The sequence below is a fragment of the Erpetoichthys calabaricus genome, chromosome 10 (genome assembly GCF_900747795.2).
Source record: "Erpetoichthys calabaricus chromosome 10, fErpCal1.3, whole genome shotgun sequence".
NCBI classification, from domain to species: Eukaryota; Metazoa; Chordata; class Cladistia; order Polypteriformes; family Polypteridae; genus Erpetoichthys; species Erpetoichthys calabaricus.
In genome coordinates, this window is record NC_041403.2 from 48,206,560 (window position 1) to 48,229,012 (window position 22,453).

Below are 22,453 nucleotides of genomic sequence, written 5' to 3' on the forward strand. Positions count from 1 at the left end.
GCAATGACCGGGATGTGATGAGTCCTGTGAAATGTCTATTGCTTTTTTGCGGCTTCGGGAGGTATAGATTTGTTCCAGAGTGGGGAGGGTACAACCAATTGTTCTCTCCGCTATCCTGACGACCCTGTGGAGCGCTTTCTTTTCTGAGGAAGTGCAGCTGCCGTACCACACACACAGTCCGTACGTGAGCACACTCTCGATGGAACATTGATAAAAAGCAAGGAGGTGGTTCTTTCTCAAAGCCTGTTATCGGCTACTTGCACAAACATTCATACTATTGTTCACTTGTAGCTGCTAGCTTACAGGGAAACATTTCTAAAAGGAATATAACTGCCTCTAAAACTACCTGCTTGTCCTGCCAGATATAGCTTTCACTGACATTAGATTCCATCTCAAGTGATAAAAAAAATCTGAATTGATATACAGCAGTTAGCTGTTGTTTGTGCTGGATATACAGCTAATTACAGTTCATATGTCATAAACATAACATTTTGAGATATCTCAATGAAAAGTGAACTTTCCTGAAAAATTTCTTTGAAGACTAATTGTGCAAAATTCTAATAAAATTAGTCCACCAGGAGTCAAGCTTTCTCATGTGGACATACATGTAGACATGACAATAAAAATATGTGCTTTTTGTGTTTTATGGAAGCATGTCCTAAGTAATCTAATCAAATCTAGACCTCAATGTCATTAGCAGGATTTAAAGATGATGGCCCAAATATGTTGTCTTAGAAACCTGAACACGCCAGAGGAAATTTGACAAGAAAAATGAATTAAAAGCACTGTAGGCAGAGCTCCTCCATTACTAATGTTCTTGATGCCAACTCTTCTCTAGTTTCTTGTCCAGCACTCACCCTCAGTCGGGTTTGACTAAATACGTATGTGGGTATGTAAGGTTTTGTTGATGTATGGCTACTGCCTCTTAGTGGCACACTGGCGCAGTTTCCACGTTGGGTGTGTGTCAAAACCCACGTTTAATTCTAAATAAACAACCTTGGATATATTAAGTAGTAGCCCAACTACCTTCGCTATCATTGAGACATTTTGATCCTACAGTATACTAAAGACGGGCTGACGTTGCATGCTAAACTACGAAGACAACTCCACATGTAGCAATCAAAGTGCGGCCACTACACGTTTTCGATGCGGTCAAAGTACTAGATGCCAATGTGCGCTGTTCACGTGAGAGTTCCCAATACAACAGTAAGCGACTATCGATTTATATGTAAGTCACTGAGGGTAGAAAACAAGCAAGTTTTTCAATGCAGAACGGTAAAAAAATGAATCGAAAGTGAAACAGATAACGATGGCGCACTGTTAATGAAACAAGCAATGCGGAAAGAAAAACTGTGTCTCGATATTGCGTTGATTCGTCTTTCACCGTAAATGTAAATAATTAACGTATATGCAACTAAACAGTAGCAAGAACAGTCATTTATTGGATTAATTTGTAGCCATTAGTATATTTGCTTTTGCTATTACGATATTAACCTAATATTTGAAGTAATTGTTCATAATTTTAAAAATATAAACATGTTCTTAAACTCTGAACACACACTTTGCATTTTTTGGTGTAAAACAGTTTACAGTTGTCTGTTTTTTTTTCTATAAAGCATCATCCTTAGCCGCATTCTTATCTCCCTTAAACCAAGCTATATTTTACAGGAACTCACCATGGGCCTGCGATCTCGTCGACACTGGCATTTTATGATGTCCTTGGCTCGAAATTCCCAACTTCACCGTTGACGTTTCCTCCTCCCTTTGGACCAGCCCGCCCGTTCTCGTCTTTATCTGAGGCGAGCAAGTTGTTTTCTTTAGTTCCGGCGGATCTGTTTTAGAGACACACGTAGCGTCCGAGGCCAGGAATGGAGCCGCCTTTAAACTTTTCGCAAGAAATATGCTAGATGTTTGATTAGAACGTGGTTTGATCATCAAGTCATCTTTTTCTTCCGCGTTTGCGCGTCTGATGGATGGTCGTGGATGCACATCCATAAAATATTTTCCCTCAACCGATTTATCGCTTGCCATCACCGCGACCGAAGTTGCATAATCCACGTGTTCTGGCAGAATGCGACTAGAAAGACACACCAATATGGATAAGCTTGTACTGCTCTCGCGATTGCTTCGGTTTATCTATTTAAGAAACCCGTCTCTTATCGCGTTTGCGGAAAAATCGAAAAATACTGGGGTTATAACGTACAAGAGACCCAGCGGCAGTTAGCTTCAAGTAGTTGTATCCCATTTTTGGGAAAAGTGGGATGGTCGGCCAATCACGTGGCTTCTTGCAGTGTCGTAATATTCATTAACGGATCTGTGGAGAAAGCTTCGGAAGAGTTTTTAAAAAGACATGATTATTTTGCTCGTTTTGGATCTAAAGATACATTTTTACCCCTTAAGAGATGCTGATTTATTTTAATGATAGATGACTACGTTGAGAGGTTTTCCTTAAAAGTAATTTCCTGTATGACGGCATTGTATTTAGAAATACGAAGTGTTTGTTAATTAAATTAATATATTTAATTAATGAATTTCCTGGCCCTGCATTTTCCAACCTGAATATTGGGCTGGTGTTTGATGTGGTCGTGAATATCTGGAGTGTGTCACTGCAACATCAAACACAAGGTATAAAACCAGGCCATTGTCATTCACACCCACACTATTCCAAATAATCAAAGAATATTTACAAATCAAAGTTTCAAAATAATTAGATTTTGGTTTTGTATGGAATGGACCATACATTTCTATGTTTCTTAAAACAAAAAACATTTAAACAAATTATAATGATGTTACCATAACTTAAATAATAGTTGATATAATCACTTTCTAGTCATTGCTCCTGTTTTTGCTTTTCATTACACTTAACCAAATACTTCTTAATACTGTTATTTTATTCTTTCATTTGATTACTGTTATTGTTTAGCTTTACCATAAAACAATGAGAGCAGAGCAAGAAACATCACTGGACAAGTCAGCAACCTACTGCAGAGCCTGTATATGCATTGTAAAATAACCAATTTCAAACCCACCATTTTTCATCCTCCAACTGTTAGATATCTTATTCTGCTTTAACCTGGGAAGTGCATTTAGAAATGAAGCCAGGAAGCACTTCTTGACTCAAACAGTTGTGGGAACCTGGAACAAACTACCTAGACTTGTAGTTGAAGAAGATGCCTCCTCAAACTTTAAGAACTATCTGGATAAGATATGGGGACAGATCAGCTGTTAGCTAAACCAACATGCCTAACAGACTGAATGGTCTCCTCTCATTTACAATGTCTTTACATGCATACCTTTATCACTGGACATACAATACAGTAAATGTTAAAATCCCCTGTAATGAATCGTGCCATGATTATACACAGTCTGCAAACACACACATACACGAAAACAAGCAGCAATGGAAATTACAGACAGATTGTTCTTGGTGTGTTTTCATTGCCATCAATAAGGCATTGGCCCAGAATGTGTTCTCTTGATTAGTATCCAGAATCCTTATCAAATGTTTTCTAGAATGTGTGTAGATGATCCTCAAGAGATGTAGATATGAGTTAAAATTGGGACTTTTTGTTTGGTGTGGACACTGCTATTATCTGAAAAACAGCAAACAATACATTCTACCTAAATAATCTAATGGTAACCATTAAGCATGGTGGCTATAGTGTCAAAGTGGTCCATTTATCATCAATGATGGAATCATGAACTTTAAAGGGTTCTCCAGTGCATGTCAGACCATCCGTCCATGAGTTGAAGCCCAACAGGATCATGCAGTACGACAGTGATCTGAAACACACAAGCAAGTTCACAGCAGAATAATTAAAGAAGGAGAAAATTAGATGTAATGTGCAGACCTAAAGCTCACTGAGATGTGGTGGCAATGCAGAATGTATGTATGTATGTATGTAGAATACTAAAAAATAAGTTTCTTCTGTAAAACTGCAAGAACAGAGGTCTAAGGAGAACTCCAATCACTCGGTAGGCAGTGGGAGCCATGGAGAAAAAGTTGATCTAAATAAAAATGCTGGTCAGAATACAGGACATAGAGGTAAAAATTAGATAGATAGATAGATAGATAGATAGATAGATAGATAGATAGATAGATAGATAGATAGATAGATAGATAGATAGATAGATAGATAGATAGATAGAACTTCATTTGCTACCATACTATGTATATATTAGGGTGGAGAGGTATTGGATGTTGGATGTTGGTCAGAAATGTTAGTAAGAATTTCTCTGTACTCCGTGAATATTCCATTCCATATATAATATAGTGTGTATTATGGTTTTAAGTGTGTGTTTTCCATTTTTTACCTGAAATGATTGACAGCTAACAGATGACAGATAACACCTTAAGTGTTTCTTTACCCTTCCCTTCCAATTAATTCTGCCAAGGCACTTCCAGAAATATTATCCTATGTGTGACTTGTCTACTCGCCTTTTAATACTAAAACAGACCATCTCACAGACCCCCTATCCCGAATCCTATCACAGTATTAATCCAGGACAAAGCAATGACAGCCAAGAGCCTTAATATCTTTTTACGTTTAATGTTATGTTATTAATATGTTTCGTAAAGAGCAATACAAATCTTGTGCAATGAAACATTATTCTAATATTTTCTACTAAATCTATAAATTACTTTCTGATAAGGATAATAATATCTGGCAAGGGAGGCAACCAGCAGCAGTCAGCACTGTTCTTCTACACTCTCTTCTGCTTCACTTCTTTGCTGAAAACTTGTTTAATGCCTGGGGGCTAATGGAGAAAACAAAGCCACTTCTGTCTTTCACTCTGCCTTTTTGCTGTAGAAGCGTCTCCAAATAAAATACATTGTATACCCTACTAAATATATTTTATTATGCTAAATATCATTTGATATCAGTGTACTGAATTAATCATCTAACTGTTCAACCTATGTATGAGTCTTTACTGTTTCCTGCCTGTTTCGTTTTTTTCCGTGACAGAAAAAGATAAAAAAACAAAGGTTCATCCAGTCAACAAGCTACATTCCTTGGATTCTCAGGTCTCTTGATTGATCACCTTTCCTGTTGGTCATGCATGCAAACAAAATAACAGAATCACTATTCAGAAATTACTGTAAATGCAAAACTCAGGTTAAATAGACAAAAATACCAAAAGGCAAGTGAATCTCACTAAATGGCTTGTGTAAAAGCACAATGTTGAAGGAAGCAAGCAAAGATGCCTGATTGTTCCTTTAATCCTCTATCAGACGACTGCAGCCTGAGTTATCACAACCATTCACTTGACAAAGATGAGTGGAGCCAGGGGAGGGGGAAACAAAACATGAAAGAATTCCTGCCCCTTCCTCACAGGATATGTCTCATACCTGGGACCCTGTACACACTAGCAAGTAACTGCTTCCCTGCCATCCAGCAAGTGATACTGTAGAATTTAATGCCAAACCAGCAGATTCACAACCAGTTTATTTATTTGCCTGACCTGTGAGCAGGACTCCATTATTAACTCTTCTGAAGCTTAGTTATTTCTGTTACATGTATGATACATGTATGTTTGCATGTGTTGTTTGTTTTTGTATTTATTTTTAAATGGATATTGTGACATATTAATATCCATTGATATTGTTTGTTGCTATTGATTATTTTGTGGTTTGCGTCTGCTGGATTTTTGGTGGCTTGTACCATGGCACAATGGGTAGAACTGCTGTCTTATATGGTAGATACAGCATCTTGAATTTGAATGCTGGACTCTGCTTCTTTTCATATACTGTATGAATGTTCTTATTTCTACTTTATTTGCCCTTCTGGTACTCCAGTTTTCCTCCTAATACTCCCAGAAACGTGCATGTTAGGTAAATTGGCAGTTCCAGATTTATCGGATTGTGAGTGTCCCTGCGATGGACATGGCCCCTTGTCCAGGATGATGTCCTGCCTTTTTCCCACTATTGCCTAGAAAAGCTATATTTATTACATTTACTTAAAGTGTAAATGTAAAAGTTCACTAACTGGGCATGTCTAATGCTTGCTTAAAACTGCCTTCCTTGTTATGCATTACTCTGAAAACCAACTCTGCAAGTAAAAGAAAATAAAGCAAAAAAATGGAATTGGCTATGATGACAGCATAAGCACAAGCTTTATTCATGCTAGCTTCTACGTAGCCTCTGGTAACATTAAGTATAACTGAGTGACAACTGCTGTTTTCAAAAACCTGAGCTCCAGTGTTACAAACCCCTCTTTAAAATGCCTTGCAGAATATTGCATCTCAGCAGAAACAGGTTCTCAAAAGTCTTTTCAACAAGCCATGCAGGGCTAAAGATCAGTCCTGCACTGCTAAAATGTCTCTCACATGCTGCGGTGGCAGACAGAGGTGTGTTAAGGTTCAGTGACAATCTGCACACTGCCCTGTTTAATTCTAATTTTAATTAGAACATAAGAAATTTGACCTACTAGAGGAGACCATTCAGTCCATCAAGCCAATTTGTTCAGCTAATAGCTAAGCTGTCCCAATTGATTGCACATTATGCGAGTGCCTAACCTCTTTGTCAATAGAAAATTAGAACATTAGAACAATCTAGACGAGAACAGGCCATTCAGCACAACAAAGCTCGCCAGTCCTATCCACTTATTTCTTCCAAAAAAACATCAAGTCAAGTTTTGAAAGTCCCTAAAGAGTTACTGTCTACCACACTACTTGGTAGCTTATTCCAAGTGTCTGTCGTTCTTTGTGTAAAGAAAAACTACTAATGTTTGTGCAAAATTTACCCGTAACAAGTTTCTAACTGTGTCCCTGTGTTCTTGATGAACTCATTTTAAAATAACAGTCTCGATCCACTGTACTAATTCCCTTCATAATTTTAAACACTTCAGTCATATCACCTCTTAATCTTCTTTTGCTTAAACTGTATAGCCACAGCTCTTTTAATCTTTCCTCATTATTCAACCCCTGTAGCCCTGGAATCAGCCTAGTCGCTCTACTCTGGACCTTTTCTAGTGCTGCTATGTCCTTTTTGTAGCCTGCATACCAAAACTGCATACAATACTCCAGACAAGGCCTCACCACTGCATTATAAAGGTTGAGCACAACCTCCTTGGACTTGTACTCCACACATAGTGCTATATAACCTAACATTCTGTTAGCCTACTTAATGGCTTCTGAACACTGTCGGGAAGTCAATAGCTTAGAGTCCACTATGACTCCTAAATCCTTCTCATAAGGTGTGCTCTCGATTTTCTGACTGCCCATTGTGTATTCAAACCTAACATTTTTACTTCCTATGTGTAATACTTTACATTTACTGACATAAAATTTCATCTGCCACAAATCTGCCCAAGCCTGTATGCTATCCAAGTCCTTCTGTAATGATTTAATGGATTCCAAATTATCTGCTAATCCACCTATCTTGGTATCATCTGGAAACTTAACCAGCTTGTTACTTATATTCCTATCTAAATCATTTATATATATTCAAAATAGCAGTGGCCCTAGCACTGACTCCTGTGGAACACCACTCTTAACATCAGCCAATTCTGATAAGGTTCCTCGCACTATCACCCTCTGCTTCCTGTGTCTGAGCCAATTCTGCACCCATCTACAGACAACTAGGTGTGGTAGGAGTGGTGGCTCTGAGGGATCTGCACTGGCAATTGGAAGGTTGCCGGTTCGAATCCCATAAATGCCAAAAGGGACTCTGCTCTGTTGGGTCCTTCAGCAAGATCCTCATCTTGGGTATGATGTTAATCTACATCCATCCCTGCATGTAGGCCCTCCTACCTGCAGGGAAAAATTTGGGGGTTGGTGGCAGAATTGGCACTCCAGCCACCATAAAAAACCTCACACTGTTCCACTCCATCTGAACTAGTGTGGTGCTGAAGTGTCACCCGTTGCATGGCTGCACTCGGCTCCTAATCTGGATCCTGAGTTTGTTTGTCGTGTGGTGGGTGCGGCAATGCTCTGTATCAGCGCATGCTCCTAACCTCTCTCCTCTGCAGAACCTTATCAAATGCTTTCTGAAAGTCAAGATAAAAAATATCATATGCTCCACTTTGATCGTATCCTTTTGTTGCTTCCTCATAGAATTCCAATAGCTGTCACCTGACGACTATAGCGTGCATGGGCACAATGCTACTGACTACAGCAGGCAGTGTCTTTGCAAAATAAGGCAAAAAAAAACATTTTTGAGTGGCATAAATAAGTTTCTATATAATACAACTGGCTACCTATTTAATAATACAAGTTTTTGTTTCCATTCAAGCATATTTCCAAGCAATCACAGACAGCAAAGCAGGAACAACCTCTGGACAGGGAACCAGTTCAGTACAGGGCGAACATACACACATACAGATATTATAGGGCCAGTTTAACAACTTGCATGTCTTTAAACTTTGGGAGGAAACCAGGGCACACAAAGGAAACCTAAGCAAACACAGAGAGAACATGCAAACTCCACCTGGGGCTTGAACCTAAAACAATTATTATTATTCAAAATAAGAATAGATTCCTGAGGTATATCACTGCCAGTGGAAATGCTTAGTGTGAGGTTTAGTGAAGATGATAGAAGAAATTCTTGATGTGCAGCGTGAGTATATGATGATTTTAGATAGGACAGTATGAAATTTCATTTAACTAACTTATATGGCTCTTTGCCCCAGTTAAGGAATGAAGTAGTTTAAAAATTAATTAATCAATGTCACTTATTTACCTGGGCAGCAGTGTAAAATTTTGCCAAATCAATATCCGGACAACAATACAAATTTCCATACCGGATCAGTCGAGCCCCGGGTTAACAACGACCACCACCAGTACTGTTAGCCAACAGGGTGCTGGCAGAAATTGGGCTACTGCTGGCAGCAGAAGAAGAAGAAGAAGGAGAAGAAGAGGGGGGAGATGTGTCTGGAGGCAGGAGGAGAGGAGGAAGGTAAAGAGAGTGGAACTGATGGTTGGAACTTTGAATTTTGGCAGTATGACTGGTAAGGGGAGAGAGTTAGCAGATATAATGGAGAGAAGGAAGGTTGATATATTGTGCGTGTAAGAGACTAAATGGAAGGGGAGCAAGGCCAGGTGGATCGGAGGTGGATTCAAATTGTTCTGTCATGGTGTGGATAGGAGGAGAAATGGAGTAGGGGGTTATTCTGAAGGAACAGTATGTCAAGAGTGTTTTGGAGGTGAAAAGAGTGATAGACAGAGTAATGATTATGAAGCTGGAAATTGGAGGTGTGATGATGAATGTTGTTAGTGCATATGCCCCGCAAGTTGGGTGTGCAATGGATGAGAAAGAAGATTCTTGGAGTGAGTTGGATGAAGTGATGAACAGTGTACCCAAGGGACAGAAAGTGGTGATTGGAGCGGATTTCAACGGACATGTTGGTGAAGGGAACAGAGAAGACGAGGAGGTGATGGGTAGGTATGGTGTCAAGGAGAGGAATGAAGAAGGTCAGAGGATAGTGGATTTTGCCAAAAGGGTGGACATGGCTGTGGTGAATACATATTTTAAGAAGAGGGAGGAACATAGGGTTACATACAAGAGTGGAGGAAGATGCACACAGGTAGATTATATCCTATGCAGAAGACTCAATCTGAAGGAGATTGAAGACTGCAAAGTGGTGGCAGGGGGATGTGTAGTTAAGAAGCATAGGATGCTGGTCTGTAGGATGATGTTGGAGATCAAAAAGAGGAAGAGAGGAGGAAAAGGAAACATGGGGAAGTGGGATAGTCAGAGAGATGCATAAAGTAGACAAGAGTACAAGGAGATAAGGCACAAGGTGAAGAGAGAGGTGGCAAAGCTAAAGAAAAGGCATATGATGAGTTGTATGAGAGGTTGGACACTAAGGAGGGAGAAAAGGACCTGTACTGATTGGCTAGACAGAGGGACCGAGCTGGAAAAGATGTGCAGCAGTTTAGGGTAATAAAGGATAAAGATGGAAACGTACTCACAAGCAAGGAGAGTGTGTTGAGCAGATGGATAGAGTACTTTGAGAGGTTGATGAATGAAGAGAACGAGAGAGAGAAGAGGTTGGATGATGTGGAGATTAGCAAGGAGGAAGTAAGGACAGCTATGAAGAGGATGAAAAATGGAAGGGCCGTTGGTCCAGATGACATACCTGTGGAAGCATAGAGGCGTTTAGGAGAGATGGCAGTGGAGTTTTTAACAAGATTGTTTAATGGGATCTTGGAAAGTAAGAGGATGCCTGAGGAGTGGAGAAGTGTACTGGTGCCGATATTTTAGAATAAGGGGGATGTGCAGGACTGCAGTAGCTACAGGGGGATAAAATTGATGAGCCACAGCATGAAGTTATGGGAAAAAGTAGTGGAAAGCTAGGTTAAGAAGTGAGATGATAATTAGTGAGCAGCAATATGGTTTCATGCCAAGAAAGAGCACCACAGATGCGATGTTTGCTCTGAGGGTGTTGATGGAGAAGTATAGAGAAGGCCAGAAGGAGTTGCATTGCGTCTTTGTGGACCTGGAAAAAGCATATAACAGGGTGCCTCAAGGGGAGTTGTGGTATTGTATGAAGAAGTCAGGAGTGGCAGAGAAGTATTTAAGAGTTGTACAGGATATGTACGAGGGAAGTGTGACCATGGTGAGGTCTGCAGTAGGAGTGATGGATGCATTCAAGGTGGAGGTTGGATTACATTAGGGATCGGCTCTGAGCCCTTTCTTATTTGCAATGGTGATGGACAGGTTGACAGACAATATTAGACAGGAGTCCCCGTGGACTATGATATGTATGAATGAGAGGGAGGTCAGTGGAATGGTGAGGATGCAAGGAGTAGAGTTGGCAAAGGTGGATGAATTTAAATACTTGGGATCAACAGTACAGAGTAATGGGGATTGTGGAAGAAAGGTGAAAAAAGAGAGTGCAGGCAGGGTGGAATGGGTGGAGAAGAGTGTCAGGAGTGATTTGTGACAGACGGATATCAGCAAGAGTGAAAGGGAAGGTCTACAGGATGGTAGTGGGACCAGCTATGTTATATGGGTTGGAGACGGTGGCACTGACCAGAAAGCAGGAGACAGAGTTGGAGGTAACAGAGTTAAAGGTGCTAAGATTTGCATTGGGTGTGACGAGGATGGACAGGATTAGAAATGAGTACATTAGAGGGTTGGCTCAGGTTGGACGGTTGGGAGACAAAGTCAGAGAGGCGAGATTGCACTAGTTTGGACATGTGCAGAGGAGAGATGCTAAGTATATTGGGAAAAGGATGTTAAGGATGGAGCTGCCAGGTAAGAGGAGAAGAAGAAGGCCTAAGAGAAGGTTCATGGATGTGAGGACATTCAGGTGATGGGTGTAACAGAACAAGATACAGAGGGCAGAAAGATATGGAATAAGATGATCCGCTGTGGCGACCCCTAGTGGGAGCAGCCAAAAAAGGAAGAAGTACAATTTACTCTCAGCAGCAGCCAGCAGGGCGGTGATGCAGCGCATGCTTACGGGTGCTGTTCTCATCCCTACCACCTTCGCCATCACTTCCCCGACTTAAATCATTCTTGAGGCAGATTGAACACTTAAGTGCCAGCTTAAGTCAAAAATTAAGGAAAACGTACTAAGTAATTGCAACACAAACACTGACTTAATCAGTTTTAACGTGAAACGATGCAGACGAAAGAAGAGAAGAAGCAGGTCACTAGGGAGGAGAAAAGAAGAGCTGCTCAGGAAGCAGCAAGCACATTAACCTCTGAGCAAATGAATGGTAAACGTACAGAGAAATAGTATGAAAACTATGAATGCTCAAGTCAAGTGTATTCACTGCACGTTATCGTGCAGTCTGACGTTACTGGTATATATATATATATATATATATATATATACACATATATATATATATATATATATATATATATATATATATATATATATATATATATTGTCAAAAGAAGACAAATGAGCCACAAAAAAGGTTTGGGGCAGCCACCCGTATATTGTTCCTGACTGCAAATGAAAAAAATGATGTACCTATACAGGTTGGAGTCCAAAACAGAACTGATTTGATGAGGAAAAGATGGTAGTTTTAATAAGGAGTAGAGGAAGTGACGTCAGTGGGGCCGGAACCAGAACTGATATCATTAGGCTTGGAACTGAAAATGACATCAGTGGGCCTGGAACTGGAAGTTACACCATCTCGGCCAGGCAGAATTTCCTGTAACTGGTCTGCAGTGGAAAGAGAGAAAGGATCAGCACACTTTGCCACCCCCTGGTCTGGAGTGGAATTGCCACCATTCAGGCTCTTTAGCTGCCTCTCATGCACACGTGTGTGACAATATATATATATATAGTAGCTACTCCTATTCAATTTACTTGCCCTTCATAACAATAAGTGTTGTCTGCTCTGTGGTTTTCCCAGCTAATTGAAATATTTTTGATCGACATCTGCAGAAAAAAATGGTCTTTTTGTGTGTTTTTTAAAATTCAATGCAGTATTTTGGGCTATTTTTCAACTCCCCATCCTTTGCATTATTACCTTGTTTTTCATTCATTTGGCACCCCTTCTCTTGCTATAAGTACATACTTTACCGTTGTACATTCTCTCTTCGATGGTATGTACCTAATCCTTTGCCATGAACTCAGCACGCTGCTTTCTGGTGTCTCACTTTAGCTATGTCAGCTATTGAGCTTTTCTCTTGGGCAGCTATACAACTTTTAAGCCATTCTTGTGCTATAATTGTTTTAAGGACCTGTAACAGCCTAAAAATCATCACACCCTTGCCCCACACCTGTTATTTTCTTTCTGACATTTCCATTTAGCACCATGGTCCCTTCACCTCACAAGCTTTACTGCCATTTCCTCCTTACTCCCTTTGTTATTCTTTTCTTTGTTGTCATTCTTTGCCTGTCACATTGTTTAATAGGTTGTGAGATGGAAAATGGGGAATACTTGTAATATTTTCATGCCAAAGAAAGGAAATTGCTCAGTGATGGGTCAATGATGTTTTTTGACATACTGCTAAAATAAGCACTGGAGTGCTTAGCTCTGCTGTCTCTCAGCATCAGGAGATTGGGGTGATTCTTAACTTCATTACTGCCTTTGTGGAGTCTCCAGGTTTCAATCCATGTCTTTAGTTTTCTCTGTTTAAGCTATATCCATCCATCCATTTTCCAACCCGCTGAATCCGAACACAGGGTCATGGGGGTCTGCTGGAGCCAACACAGGGCACAAGGCAGGAACCAATCCTGGGCAGGGTGCCAACCCACCGCAGTGTTTAAGCTATATGCTGATTCTAAATTGAGGGAGCATGAGTAAGTGGAGGTGAGTACATCAGTGCAAGGTTGGTGTCAGCCTAGTCCCCAATGATATTAGGATAAGCATGTTAAGAAAAATAAATGGGTTGATTTTCATTTCCACAGGCCAACTTTCAATCTTAAGAGTGATATGGTTGTCATTCATTGATGATACTAGTCATAATACATTTTTAAAGTTTTGTCAAGATGCATGTTACTCCCCCCTCAGCCATGGTTACTTTACCTTCTCTTACTATCTTACATTAAGTGAAAAATACGCAGCGAAATAATTTTCATATATTCTATTCTCCGCACCGTTGTGAAGAGGGGAGCTGAATGCACCCCAAGGAGACCTGGTTGCTCCTCCGAAACCCCTCTTAAATGGGGATACATTTTCCTACTTCCGTTATCTCTAACCTGCTCTGCATGTGTAGCGCGAGATTTGCTTCCAAAGGTTGTAAGTATGACGTGACTTGTCTGTCTCGCGGGAAGTGAAAGTGTCTCTCTGTCTCCCTTCAAAAGATCTCTCTGCAAAAGAGCACTTACATTAATAAAGTGAAAAATACCCAGCGAAATAATTTTCATATACTGTATTCTATGAATGCTCTTACATGACTGGCTTAACTTCCTTACCTTCAATTTCAGAAATGTACAGTTTGTTTTCTAAAATGTTCACGTAAGGATGAGCGTATCGCATAGAATTATGAAATATTTCAAATACTTAAATATTTGACTTGCTTCATTTTACCTCCTAACACATCTGTGCAGGCTTGAAGCATTACGTAGTGTGAATTAACTGGAACGTCCCGTGCTTTTCAATTATTTCTATTAGAAAAGGTTCTCTTAAATTCAGGAAATTTTATTTTACAATAACTTGACAAGTAAGGGATCCAGCAACCACAAAATACATGGAGTATAGGTAGTGTCGGTAACCGATGCAGTTTAGTGACGCTTTTATTATTCTCTTATTAGGTTTTTCTCTATCATTTAGAAATATTATTTTTGGTTGTATATTAGTAGTAAAGTAAACGCCTCCTCCTCATAAATTTACTTTTGTCAAAATTTCACATTCTTAAATGGAAATTCACAGAAACCCTCATTTTACAATTTTATGAAATAAATTGAACACTTCATGCACCATCTCTATTTTAAACAAAACAAATTAGAGTATGAAGTATTTATTATCTCTTATCTCTTCTTCTTTCTCTTTATATGTGTTTTATTATCCCAGAATCTCAAATGTATATTATTTTCAGTACGTATCTTCAATTTTGAACCTGCGCCTCCCTGAATTTGTAAAGTAGATACAGGATGTTCTTAAAATAACCAATAGATGGCGCTGGTTCACTGTTTCAAAGCACTCCTGCATATTTCCTAGATGGCTCAATTATTTTTATCTTAGTAGATTGGCTGCAGGTTCAGCGCTATTTTTTTTTCCAGTTGTATGCGGGCAGTTGAATATTAGAGAAATCTTTATAGTGGAGTAAAAAAGCATTATTGGTAACGAAGGATGACTCCATGTTAGTGTTGCGATTTAATCAAATTAGACTGATGTGTATTACACACATTAAATTTGAAATATGTAACGTTTCCTCCTAGAAGAACGATGACGGTGGTTTCATTGTATCCAGTTAGTGCAACTGGTATGTGTCCACTCGACCCCCACAAGTTACTTGCTTTTTTTTGCATAGAGATGCCCGGCTGTCACACACACTGTCTAACGACCGTGTTGATTGTCATCTCTGAATTGGCCCGGAGTGCTTTACGATGGATTTGAATCCCTTGCGGGTTTAGTCCCTGCTTTACATTTGTTGCTGCCAGGAAAGGCAAGTCTTCCTTTCTGGTTCTGGTTAATGAATGGATGGAACGTTGTGAACAATGCGTCAGGTTTGTCAGCCTCAACCCCATCCAGCTCTCTAAATAACTGCGCCCAGTGCCGAAGAACTAAACACTCAGCTTTCGAGATATCATGTCCCTCTCGGGGCGACTCTGTGAAATTGCATTAAATCATGCTGTTCTAAAAGACAAAAGCTGTAAACTCCTCCCCGTTTTGCTTAATCCTGGAAGATCCTTCCCCCAGTGTAGCGGCTCTCACAAGAGGGAGGATTGCGTTTTGCAGCCAGCCTTTACCCGGCTCGAATAGGATTTACGAGAAAAAACGTTTTCTTGCACAGAATTACAAAAACAGAATGCATATGTGTGCAGCCGAATAAAACTCTTGTAGAAAATGTGAAAGGAAAGCCGGTGTTGATCGGTCGATATTTATAATGAGGAGCGGTTCAAGTTTATCCAACTTGTGAAAAGCACCGCCGCTCAACTCTCGTTAGGATCGCCGGCTCACCCAAACCGCACCTTGCAGACTGCCGACTGGTCGCGATGGCTAGAACGAAGATCTTCTGCGTTTTTGTTTGCATTGCTTTCTTTTGGAGTTCTGTCTTGGCCAGTGGGACACCGCCTGCTTACGAGAATGTGCACCGGGAGGAAGCCAAGCAGGAAGCCCCCGGAATACTAGAAGACGAACTTGACAACCAGGAAAACATTTTATCCCAGGTACCGGTGTCTCGCTGTGTTGGTCGAGTTTTGTTTTTTTCTTTTTCTTAAAGAGCCTGCCTAGGTTGGGGTAAAGAAGGCATGGAGCTCCTTAGGTGTTCCTGAGATCTCGAAATCTAAAGAGTGAAGTGAAGTATAACTTGCTACTTTTCTTGTGGATTTTTCTTGACTTTTTTGCATAACGTCTAACTAGGGTGATTGCCACAGGAAATATGGACTTCTGAAAAACAAAAATGGAATGTCTTCATAGTAATTCTGAAAAACAAAAATGGAATGTCTTCATAGTAATTATATAGACAATACTGAACTAAGTATATTTGAACCTAGTTAGCGGGATGGTGAGTCTAGTCCATGGACTGAGGAAGGAGAAAACAGAATAGACTGTGTGCATTAAGCAAGACAAAGTGGGAAGACTTATATTTTTATCTTTTTTAAAAGCCAAGCAAAATGACACCTTTTATTAGCTAACTAAAAAGATTACAATATGCAAGCTTTCGAGGCAACTCAGGCCCCTTCTTCAGGCAAGATGTAATGTCATTACATCTTGCCTGAAGAAGGGGCCTGAGTTGCCTCGAAAACTTGCATATTGTAATCTTTTTAGTTAGCCAATAAAAGTTGTCATTTTGCTTGGCTTTTCTCTACATTCATAATGGCTAACACGGTACAACACCCTAGTACTATCTTTTTAAACTTACTCATATTTTGCCATTAATAACATCTTTCCATCCATTTTTCCATTACAGGGTCTCGGGGAGCATCAGGTGTAAGACCTGAACCTAATTTTGCATTGGATACCACTTCACTGTAAGGCACACTCACTCATAAGTGGTCGATTAAGTGTTGATTGTTGATGTAAAATGCACAGCTTTCAGGCGTGGAAAGAAACCAGAGTAGTCAGAAGAGAATGCGAAAACATCCCACAGACAGGGAATGCGGACCTAGGCTTCTCAGACTGTGCAACTTGTAGTGCCAACACTGTGGTGCTCAATACCACTTATTTATGGAAATGAATCTGGCACAGCAACTAGTATTCTTCTAAAAAAACAATCCAGACGTGAAGTTGAGGTGTAATGACCCATCTAAATATGCCGACTTTGGTTTGGGTGTGTCCTGTGATTGCTTGATTCCCAGTCCAGATTGGCTTCCTTCTTTGTGCTTCCTGCTACCTTGGATGGAGCAGGCTGAGAAAACGGATAGATGACAAATTGAGGGAACCTGCATTTGTGTTTATTAGAACAAAGTTTAATAAAGGTGTATTATTAAATAAAAAATAAGAAACATCTTACAAAAAATTCTTGATAATTATATGGCGTTGAATAGATGGACATGGGGTGAGTGAGTGATGTGCCGGTGTCCTTCATAGGTATGGTTTCCTGACCTGTGTTTGTTGCTTTTGTAATAGTCTTTGACTCTCTGTGATGCTGTAATATTTAATGAATGGAAACTGCTACACCAGAAAATAACAAGAATGTTAAAGACATAAAGGCTGCTAATTATATATTCTAACAGAAAATAATATGTTAGATTAATTGGTATCTGTGTATGGGCTTGGAGGAAGTGTGATCTGTGACAGACTAGTGTCTCATTGCAGTTGTATTCTTACGTTGTAGCTGTAATTGCTCCCACAATTCAACAGGAAAATGGCAAAATGAAAGACAATATTAATAAGAATATTTTGGGGAAAAACTCTATTTTCTGAACCTGTTTTTTTCTATTGCAGGGATCTGGAGTCTATATCAGTAGCAACAGGCACAAGTCCATTGCAGGGCACACTTGCTCACATCAGGCCCGTTCAGAGCTGATAGACAGCCTAATTTACTAATTTGAATTTAGGTTCCTAGGGCTATACAGCAGCAGGGCACACAATTGTGACATCATTTAATAATCTGACAAAAAATTGGGTGAAAGTAATGTAAAAAAAAATGACAAAAAGTTTATTACGTTACATAACACAAATGAATATAAAACATTATGAGCCCAAAGAAAATGAAAGCTTAATACATAAGACTGTTTGTCTCATGGGTTTAAACAGTGCAAGAAATATAAGAAGACAAAAATAGAATGTCAAACTCAGGATTGCTTAGATGTGAAGTTTCTAAACAGTTCCAAAAAAAAAAAACAACTCAAGGAAGGCAAGAAATGAGTATTGCGGTTTTTTAATACCAAAAAAGTATTTTCAGTATTTTTTCTATATCTGTATTCTAAAAAAATGTTATCAATTAGAGTTAAAATCATTCAAACAAGATCTCTTTTAATACTTCCCTCTTGTTGCAGCTCCTAGGTGACTATGACAAAGTCAAAGCCATTTCTGAAGGCAGTGGCTGCCAATGTAAATGTGTTGTCAGGCCTCTAAGCAGGAATGCTTGTCAGAGGATCGAAGAAGGCACAGCAAACATTGAAGACTTTTACACAGTGGAGACGTTGAGTTCCGGACCTGGGTGCAAGTGTGCCTGTGTTGCCCCTCCTTCTGCAGTGAATCCCTGCGAGGGTGATTACAGACTGAGGAGGCTTCAAGAATCAGAGAGAAACGGCATCAAGGTAAAAACAGGAATACAAACTGAGATCAGGCTCATTTTGTGTTTTTTTTCCCCAAAGAAAAATATCCTGCTAATATACAGCTGCAGAGTGCAAAAGAGGAAAACTGCAGATGCCTGTTGTGTTTGATGCTTTTAATTTACATCTCTCTCTTTATGTGATTCACAGATTATATACTAGTGACTAAACTGACTGTGCTGCTTTTGTGTATTGTAGCTGTCAACAATAATGGAATTGCTTGAAGGTGCATTTTATGGTCTGGATCTATTAAAGATGCATTCAGTGACAACAAAACTTCTAGACCGTGTGGAGAAACTGGAGAGGGTAAGATTTATTTTTAAGTGTAAGTAAGAACATAAGAAATTTGACAAACAAGAGGAGACTGTTCAGCCTATCAAGCTTGTTTGTTTAGCTAATAGCTAAGCTGTCCCAGTCAGAAAAATAGATGCTAAAACAAACCAAAAAAACATCATTTAGATATTATGCAGGCTTAAATGTTCTATTTTTTTATTATTATTGTTCTTCTTAATTGAACAGACACCTTTATTCTAGCAGTACATACATAGCAGACCATAATACGTACAGTAAGTAACTAGAAAGTACAACGTTCATAAGAAACAGAGAACAAAATTCAAAGAGCAAAGAAGTATAGTACTACAGTTAGTTCAAAGAATAGGATAACACTATAATTTATATTAAATTAAAGTTCTTTAATGGATGATAAGGTAAATACAACTTCTGATAACTAGCGAGAGAGCGGAGATAGAACGTCAAAGTAAAGGCTGTCAAACTTGGAATATCCAATATCTGCTGTTTTAACAAAATATTTGAAAAATGAAAAAAAAAATTGAAGATCTAAAAAATAGTGATCTAGTCTGTCCTCAAAACATCTAGATGGTGCTCTCAAAAAACAAAAAAGGAAATCAAGTTTTGAAAATGTCTGGTGTGGCAGGATGAAAGCACCAAGAAGCAATAGAATTAAAGAGCAGGTTTCATTAACAGAAAGAATTAGCTTCCAGCTAAGAAATTGCTTGGAGCAAAAATGTTGGCCTTTGAGTCACAGAGTTTGAAACTCCTGAGTTAGATGGTCATGTGTTGGCTTGCTGTACATTCTATTATTATTAAAGAAAAAAGTAAGGATTCTGAATCTTTAAAAGAAAAATAAGAAATATTGGAGCCACTGCAACCCTCCAACATCTGAGTTTGACCCCCCTGATCTAAGCTGCTCTCAGGATATTTTGTAAATTAGGTATTTTCAAGATGCAGTTAGATCTGGAGCAGCTCTGATGGTCATGGGAAAAACTTTCAACATCTTGGAAGCAAGAACTGAGAGGCATTGTACAGCCTTAGCATGTCTGTCAAGAGCGGTCATCAGACAGGCTGAAAAAGAATGTAGACTGTTTGAAGGGGCATAAAGAAAATCAGCGATTTGAGGTACCTGGGATCAGAGCCATGCAGGCATCTGCAGATCAAGATTAGAGCTTTGAATTGAATCCTTGATGCAATTGGAAGCTGGTGGAGAGAGCAAAGCAGAGGAGTTGTGTGGGTGAGATGAGAAATGGGGAACAGCAGTTGAGTAGCTGCAGGCTGGAGGAGCTGGAAAGATGTCATAGCATTGGCTGGGAGCCCTGCCAGGAAAGACTTGCAGGAGTCCAGCTGAGAGAAAATGAGAGACTGAATGAGTAGTTGTGTGGCATGTGGATGCTGTGAAAAAAGAAATGCTATGATTAGTTTACTAAAGAAATGTGTGAACTGAGCGGGAGAGAATCATTGAGGGTCACACTGAGATTGCTGACAGTATCTAAGACAATGCTTAGAGAAAGATCTGTGGATGGAGACATAGAAGGCAAGCACAAGATGATGGACTAGGAGAGATTAATTTTAAGATGATGTCTATTCATCATGATAAAGAGGAAGTTAGGGAGCCGAGCTGAAACCTGAGGGTTCACAGAAGGAAATGAAACAGGTCTGTATATCATCAGTGGAGAAATGGTAGGAGAAGCTATGGTAGGAGAAGCTATAAGAAAAAATAAAGCAAAGAAGAAGCAAATGTAAAAGAGAAGAGAAGAGGATCTGACCCCAGTCTTTGACACCCACCTGTGGAGAGTTTATGTAAAGAAGATGGAGGCACAAAAATGACTATTCAGGAAGGTAGAATTAAACTTGAGTTTATGGAAAGAAGATAAAAGCACAGAGAGGTTAACAGTATCAAAATCCAAGGAAAGGACAAGAAGAATAAGGCCAGAGGAGACAGAACCAGCCATGCTGGACAAGGCTTTGGGGAATGAACAAAGAGTAGTCTCATTAGAATAATCTTTGAATAAACCACACAGTCATTCTGCATGAATTTTACACACATATATCATTGTGGCTGCTAGGAATGGTTGTGGTCTTTGTAACTGTGAAATGAGCGAAGCAGGTCTGATGATGAATGGAGAGATGGATTTATACATTCATATATATATACAACTTGTAGTTTCTAATGTGTGGATTTTTATGTTCTTTGCTAGCTTGTTAGCCTTTGCATAAAATAAAATTGGACTGTGACAGACCAGAGTGCCTTAGAGGAACTATGTCTACTTAGTAGCTGTTGTGCTGGAATATGTTCTAACTGTCCGTGACCCTGACCAAGAGCGTGTTTGTGCTGACATGATAATGGATGATAGTTGTAGTAGTATCTATCTATCTATCTATCTATCTATCTATCTATCTATCTATCTATCTATCTATCTATCTATCTATCTATCTATCTATCTATCTATCTATCTATCTATCTATCTATCTATCTATCTATCTAGTATAGGTTCAGTTTCACATGCTGGCCATGTCTTTATGCATTCTCCCTGTATTTGCATGGGTATTCTGGTTTTCTTAAAAATGCCAAACACATGCATTCTAAGTTAACTGCTAAGTGGGCCTTGTGATAAGCAAATGTTTGTTACTAAATTCTACTTAATGCTGCTGAGAGAAATTCTGGCTCTCCACAACTCTGTATATGGGACAAGGGGATGGAAAAATGGGTGTGAAGTGTGTGTGTTTGTGTTTTTTATTTGTATACATCTATTCATTCATCCATTTTTAAAGCTGCTTACTCCACTTCAGGGTCACAGTGGGGCTGCCAATCATCCCAGACGCTTAAGGAGTAAAGCAGAAACCAATAGTGGGCAAGGTGCCAGTTCATTGCGTTTACATATATTATACTCATTTTTTTAATGTAACTTTCTTACGAAATGTTTTGCAAAATAATGGAACCTCTTTTTTCCAAATTGTATATTTTTCATTGCCACTGATTACACACAGAAAATTTAGGAGTGGTTTAGTATACAAGAGCAGATGTTTAAGGATTGCCAAAGAAAAAGAAAAATTAAAACGCTCTCCTAGGAGTTTATTCAAATAAGCATTTCAGTGCTGATATGCACGCAATCCTCGAAGTTGCAGGTCTGTTGTTTGTTAAAAACTGAAGCCTTCTAATAATAATAATAATACACGTGTCCATGAAGTTCCTTTCGCCAGCTTCAAATGGAATTTCCAGATGGAACGCATTGGTATACTCTGTCTGCACTTAGAGAAAAAAAAAAAGAACTAAAAAATCTTCTGATGTGAAACAGACCCGGGCTATAGGGAACACCTGCCCAGTGCAGAGAGTTACCATTCCAATAGGCAACTGCAGTCAGTAGGTTTATTTTCAAGTCAGTGGAAAGAACTGATATCCTTGTACTGTCAATTGCCAGATTGGATTTGTTACAATTTAGAATCATCAGAAAAGCTTGCATGTGGAAACTGAATTTCCCTAATGCTTACATATTTTTGTTTTAAATGGAATAATGTTTCTAAACATCGATGCGATAATCGAGCTCGGACCAGACTCTCCAAAGCACATCTGGTGTGATCGTGTTTATAGCTTCAGTGATGCGTTCCTGCAGATTATCCATAGCTGCAGGTAGTGGAGGTACGTACACTCTGTCTTTCATGTACCCCCCAAAGGAAAAAGTCACAAATAGTAATGTCCGGTGATCTTGGGGGCCACTTGAGGAAAACCTGGTCATTTTGTCCAGTGCAACCAATCCATCTGTTTGGCAGGTGCTCATTGACAAAATTACGGAAAATGAGATGCCAGTGCGGTGGTGCCCCATTTTGTTGAAAAGGGTAGTCACCTACCTCAGTAAGTTGTGGAA

At 39.4% G+C, this 22,453-nt stretch overlaps 2 protein-coding genes across 3 annotated transcripts in view; one reads left to right on the forward strand and one right to left on the reverse strand.

Annotated features, from left to right (window-relative positions):
- Positions 1 to 2,264, reverse strand: part of LOC114658984 (torsin-1A-interacting protein 2-like) — a 31,567-nt gene extending 29,303 nt beyond the window's left edge. For both annotated transcript variants that reach the window (XM_028811145.2, XM_028811143.2), the window contains exon 1: positions 1,677 to 2,264. In XM_028811145.2, the coding sequence (XP_028666978.1) occupies positions 1,677 to 2,031 (355 nt within the window). In that variant the 5' untranslated portion in view covers positions 2,032 to 2,264. The remainder of the gene's footprint in view (positions 1 to 1,676) is intronic.
- A 13,000-nt stretch (positions 2,265 to 15,264) lies between these two features.
- Positions 15,265 to 22,453, forward strand: part of LOC114658985 (olfactomedin-like protein 2B) — a 45,534-nt gene continuing 38,345 nt past the window's right edge. The window contains exons 1-3 of the mRNA XM_028811146.2: positions 15,265 to 15,743; positions 18,018 to 18,281; positions 18,495 to 18,602. Of these exons, the coding sequence (XP_028666979.1) occupies positions 15,570 to 15,743; positions 18,018 to 18,281; positions 18,495 to 18,602 (546 nt within the window). The 5' untranslated portion in view covers positions 15,265 to 15,569. The remainder of the gene's footprint in view (positions 15,744 to 18,017; positions 18,282 to 18,494; positions 18,603 to 22,453) is intronic.